Genomic DNA, 6,175 nt, shown 5'->3' with positions numbered 1-6,175 from the left:
CTCCCGTTGCGGAGCAACAGGCTCCAGACGCGCAGGCTCAGCGGCCATGGCTCACGGGCCCAGCCGCTCCGCGGCACGTGGGATCTTCCCGGACCGGGGCACGAACCCGTGTCCCCTGCATCGGCAGGCGGACGGACTCTCAACCACTGCGCCACCAGGGAAGCCCTATTTTTTAATCAATTACAAAATATTCCCCTTTCTCACAGAAACACTAGCTTCATAAACTTTTGCATTAATAATACAAGGAAAATTAACCAAAAGAAAAATTTTAGAAAACTTAGATTCAAATTAATTTTGGCATAGGTTGCTGGTAATTCTAGGGAGAATTTAAATGAGATAGATATTTAAAATATTAAAGAAGAATACTACAGAACTAGACTTAAACTGTTCCATTCACTTCCTGTTTTAGAGTTGAAAATGTCTGTGTTGGGAGTGAGAGAATCATTCAATGTATAATGCATACACACACATTACAATATCTATACACACATATCTACGCATACACATTTACATACATGTTTTTCTTCCCTACTGTCCAACAGACTCATCTGTAAAACTCACCAGTATAAAATTCACTTTGAGTTCACAGACTCATCAAAAATGTTATTAGAAAACCACCAACTAATACCCAGTTTTTCTAAATCTTTCACTAATTCTAGAGACTACCTTCTTATTGGCCCAAATCTTGAGAATATTATCTCCAGATCTTCATCTGTGGTCACTGGATTCAATTTACACACAAAGAGCACATTTTCTGGAGGTTTAATATCTGCATCAGGTAGGTCTCCCACCTAAATGATAAATAAACAAGAATATAAATCAACTCCTTTATTTAATTCACATTCTAAATATCCCATATTTAGCCCACAATGCTGATTCCCTGAAATATCTAAATTTACATTATAAACTACAGGCTCAGGAAAAGAAATCTTAATAGATTTCAAAATTCAAAACTCCATGCTTCCTGGCAGTAACAATATTAATAGCCAAAATATTTACCAGACCCCTACTTTGTGTGAAGACCATGTTTGGCACTTCATATACATTACTGCCAATTCTTAAAACAACCACGCAATTTCCATTTTACTTTTCCATGAGTAAAGTAAAATTCAAAAGGGTTAAATAACTAACTTGCCCAGGGTCACACAGTTGTAAGCAACAGAGCTGGGATTTGAACCCAGGTCTACCTGGCTTCAAAGTCCCAATTTTATCTCCACTTTTTCTTTCTTCAAGTATTTAATATATTTTTGAAAGAAATTATGTAAAGTATATCTAAGTTATGAAGCATGAAAATAAAAACACCCATGATGCCACCAACTAGCTTAAGAACTAAAACGTCCCCTGATCCCATTATCCCTCTGCCTCTCTCACCAAGAATGAGCTTTTTGGTTTTCCTTTCTGGCCATTCCCTTACAGATCTTTATAGAGTTCTGCCACATAAGTATATACCCCTAAGTAACATATTGTTTAGTTTTACTTGTTTTTAAACTTTTGAAAAATACTGTCATGCTGAATCTAGCCTTCGGCAATAAGTAATGCCCAATTCTTCTCCACATTATTGCTCAGTATGGAACACCAACAATTCCTGGATAGTGTTTCTAGCTTTTTAATCTCACCCTCACTATCATCTTCTACTTCAGTCAAACCAAAGTCAACTTCATGGTCAACTACTGTGCTGAGCCGAGCCTACCACTTCCTACTAAAGAACTAGAGAGGGTGAAAGTAAGAGAAAACCATGATATAATGATGGTGTTGTTTTCCTTGTGGGAAAAGTATGTTGACCATGAACCTTTAGATGGGGAAACAATATACCTTCATACATATATTCAAAAACTCTCAGAGATGATTTCATGTAAGATTACTATATAAAGTGTTTCCTCTTGGATAAACACGTTAAAAAAAAGAGAGAGAACTCTTGGAAATCATAAACAGTAAGAAGCAACTGAGCCAGTAAGATCTGCTCAGTGTCTCTGAAGTCTATCAAAAGATAGCAATAACCTATGCCCAATAAGCAGCATTACAACATATATGGGGAAGAGCAAATCAGTAAAAATCCCAAAAGGCACCTATAATGGCAGAAATACATCTAATGGAAGCACAAATGAGAAAAAAAGTTAATGAGTTAAAAAAGAACTTGTTGTACTACTTAGTCAAAGATAACTTTAAAATACTACAAGGAAATTTAAAATATTCATAAGCTATGAAGGTCAAAACAATATTGCAAAACACTAGCTGAATTACCATTACATTATACACAAATAAAGAGAAACTGATGTTCTTAGAAAACAGAGGAAACTTGTGAATTGTGAGAATTGAAAGGACACAGGATCACCTAATGGAACAGCTAAAATCCAAAACACTGACAACACCAAGTGCTAACAAGGACGTAGAAGAACAGGAAGTCTCATTCTTGCTGGTGTCAATGCAAAATGGTAATTCAATTTGGAAGAGAATTTGGCCGTTTCTTACAAAGTTAAACCATACAATCCAGCAATTGTGCTCCTAGGTATTTACTCAAATGAGTTAAAAATTATGTCCACACGAAATTCTACACACAAAGGTTTATAGCAGCTTTATTCATATTTGCCAAAACTTGGAAGCAACCAAGATATTTAATAGGTGAATGGATAAACAAACTGTGGTAGACCCATATGAAATATTATGTAACTATCAAGAGAAATGAGCTATCAAGCCATGAAAAGACATGGAGGAACCTTAAGTATACGTTGCTAAGTGAAGAAGCCAATCTGAAAAGGCTACACACTGTATGATTCCAGTTATATGACATTCTGGGAAAGGCAAAACTATGCAGACAGTAAAAAAAAGATACTGGTTGCCAGGAGTTAGGGGGATGAACAGGTGGAGCACAGAAGACTTTCAAGGCAGTGAAACTATTCTGTACAATACATGGCATTTGTCAACACAAAGAGTGAATCCTAATGTAAATTATGGATTTTAGTTAATAATAATTTATCAATATTGGCTCACCAATTGTAACAAATGTACCACACTAATGGAAGATGCTAATTAAAAAGGTAAACTGTTGGGGAGGGTGAAGGGAGTACATAGGAACTCTCTGTACTTCTTGTTCAATTTTTCTGTAAATCTAAAACTACTCTATAAAATAAATTCTATTTATTAAAAACAAAACAAGAAAAGGAATCCACAAGTCCATACAGATAATGAATATATGATAAGTAGAGATAATAAAGGAGTGCTCTTCCTTACAAAAGAAGGCAGGCTGACAAGTGTGGAGAAAAGGGCAGAGTTGGGGAATCACCACTTTGCACCCATCAGAGTCAAGATTGGTTCAAGCAATAGTCATGGATGGCTAAGAAATCCAGAGGGACAGTTTGACAAGGAATAAGATACCTGAAGGTCTCAAAGTGCCTTGCTACAGATGGCTTATTAGTTGCAAGGGGAAAACAGAAACTATGCAGTGGAGTCCGCAGACAATGGATTACCTTGACCAAGTGATCAAAGTGAACACTTTCCAATGAGAGGCAGATGGATATTATCCACCTCCAGATGTGACATCTGAGAAGGATACAATGTCACCTATTTAGTACTCTGGGTATGGGTGTATAACCTGAATCTTAATCACAAGGCAACAGCAGATAAACCTAAACTGAAGAATATTCTACAAAATAAATGACCTGTATTCTTCAAAAATGTTAATGTAATGAAAAATAAGGCAAGTTAAGGAATTCTTCCAGATTAAAGAGATTAGAGCAACATGACAACTAAATGCAACAGATGATTGATCATGAGCTGGATTCTAGACTGGCAGGAAAAAAAAAGCTACGAAGGACACTACTGAAGTAACTGACAAAACTGGAATGTAGACTGTAATTTCTATCAATTTTAAATTTCCTGATTTTGATATCTATACTGTGAATATGTAGGATAATATTGCTGCTCTTAGGAAATACACACTAATGAAAGAGAGAAGATATCTGCACCGCAATTTCAAATGGTCCCCCGCAAACAGTATGTGTGTATGTGCTCGTATAATCAGAGACAGAGGGAGAGGAGAGCGAGAAAATGAATGATCGAAGCAGATGTGGCAAAATGTTAAAAATGGGTGAATCTGGGTAAAAGGTATATAGAAGTTGTCTGCGTTATTTGTAATTTTTCTGTAAATTTGAAATTATCTGAAAATAAAAAGTTTAAAGAATATGTCAACTCCTCTTATTCTGGCATAAACTTTCTATACTTTGTTGATGAAAGCTCTGATGATAAGCTAATGTTCTTTCCCTTATAAATCACTTACTCTTGCTGCCCAGGTGCTCAAAGGATTTTTTTCTTTTAAGTCCAGTAATTTTCTTAGAATTTGTCTTGGTGTTGGCTATTCTGGGTCAATATTCTCAGATAACACAGTGTGCTCATTAAACTGTATATTTTTTAATTTTTTTTTAATTCAGTAAAGTTTTCTTGAATTATAATCTTTAGTATTTGTTCCTTCAGACTAGTGATGCTAATATGAATTTTAAAACAGATAATGAACCTGAAAGCTCTACTATATAAAATAATGATAGTAATAAAAACTTAATTATTATCTATCCATTCCAATATTATTGATGACCTACTACGTGAAAGGTATACCTATTCCACAAAAATAAGAAATGGAAAAAATGCCTAGTAGGTCAACTAATCATGTACTAAATAACTGTTCCCCAAATGACTTCATATTGCTAGTAATACAAAAAAGAGTATACTTTACAGTGTTCAATTTCTGCCCAGGTTTTATCCTGTACTTAGTATTTTACTATTGAATCTCAATACTTGAGATGTACAAAGAATTATTCTCTAATATACTTAAAAGTCAGTCCAAGAAACTCTGTAAAAATGAGATGAGTATAAACAACTGAAACCCAATTAATATTTGTAAGCTGGATATCCACTTCCCATTTTTTTAAAAAGGCACTTAGCACTATATTAATAGTGGAATCAAATCTGTTTACTTTCATATGTGTTATTATGTCATACAAAATTTAATCCAGAAAAAAACTCTTAGCTAAATTTTTTAATATTTTAAAGACTATCAAAAAGTCAGAAATAAACTCACAATGAGTATGTATTAAATATATTGCTGAAAAACTATTTGAACAAAGTAATTATCTTACCATTTCTAGTAGAATAGCTTGAGTTTTGGCCTCTTTTTCTGCCTTTATTTCTTCTACTTCTTCAGCCGATCTTCCTTTGAAATCATCAATTTCTTCATCTGCTCCTATTCGACCACTCTGTAAGGCAGAAGTTACTCATATATATATTTAAAGAATAGAAAAATCTAAGAAACATGAGAGACATTATGCTTTATTCTTAGTTCCATCAAATGTGTTAGAACATTTGTTTCACAAATGTGAAACAAACTTACAAACCTCTGAAAATTGATTTAGATGAATTCAATAACACTAGCCAGACTAGGCATCTAATTTATTTTAAAATCAAAATAAACATTTATATAGGAACTACCTGGTATCCAACTAAGTGCTGAATACAGAAGATAAATGATCTTAGAAATTAAGCATTAAATCCCAACTATAAAGATAAATTCAGCTTTGAGGAAGCCTCATATGCCACAGAAATTTTGTTCTACCTTAAAAGATCTGAGGGAAAAAGTCTCCATTAAGCCACAGAAATTTCTGGGTTATAGCCTGGCTCAAAAGTATCCCCAGTTGAAAAGTTCCTTCACAAGCTGATAATTTAATTTAGCCTTAAAGCTACACTCCTATCTAGAGTTAAGAGATAAGAGAAATATTTCCCCAAGGTATTCATATAAGCTTCCAGAGCTAAGGAAAGAATATTAGGGAAATAAAAAGATAGGTAGAAAAATGAGTATCTCCCTGGAAGAGAAAAAAGAACTCTAAACTTGTCCTAGTAGTATTGGTCAAGCAAGATAATCATTCTGAAGAAATAAGTTTTAATAAGGTAAAAAGCAAATTTTATGCAAAACATTGATATGTATATACATTCAATCACAAGAAGACTCTACTTACATCTAGTTGTTCCCTTGTAGGTTCTGGTGATCGATCAGGAATTAATAGATCAGGAGGATCATCAAATGGATCATCTAAAATCACTGTATGATTTATCCTTACAAAATAAATCCAAGTCAAATGTTACATTTATGTCATTTCGGAATCCATGTTTTACTTTTTATAAAAATTATAAC

The 6,175-nt window shown here is 34.0% G+C and overlaps 1 protein-coding gene across 1 annotated transcript in view; it reads right to left on the bottom strand.

Annotated features, from left to right (window-relative positions):
• Positions 1-6,175, bottom strand: part of PPIL4 (peptidylprolyl isomerase like 4) — a 33,618-nt gene that overhangs the window by 20,403 nt on the left and 7,040 nt on the right. The window contains exons 6-8 of the mRNA XM_007458764.1: positions 6,000-6,096; positions 5,127-5,243; positions 667-791 (exon numbers count right to left, since the gene is read on the bottom strand). Coding sequence (XP_007458826.1) covers positions 667-791; positions 5,127-5,243; positions 6,000-6,096 — 339 coding nt within the window. The remainder of the gene's footprint in view (positions 1-666; positions 792-5,126; positions 5,244-5,999; positions 6,097-6,175) is intronic.

The sequence above is a fragment of the Lipotes vexillifer genome, unplaced genomic scaffold (assembly GCF_000442215.2).
Source record: "Lipotes vexillifer unplaced genomic scaffold, Lipotes_vexillifer_v1.1 scaffold639, whole genome shotgun sequence".
Taxonomy (NCBI): Eukaryota; Metazoa; Chordata; class Mammalia; order Artiodactyla; family Lipotidae; genus Lipotes; species Lipotes vexillifer.
This window is presented reverse-complemented; position numbering and strand designations above follow the sequence as displayed.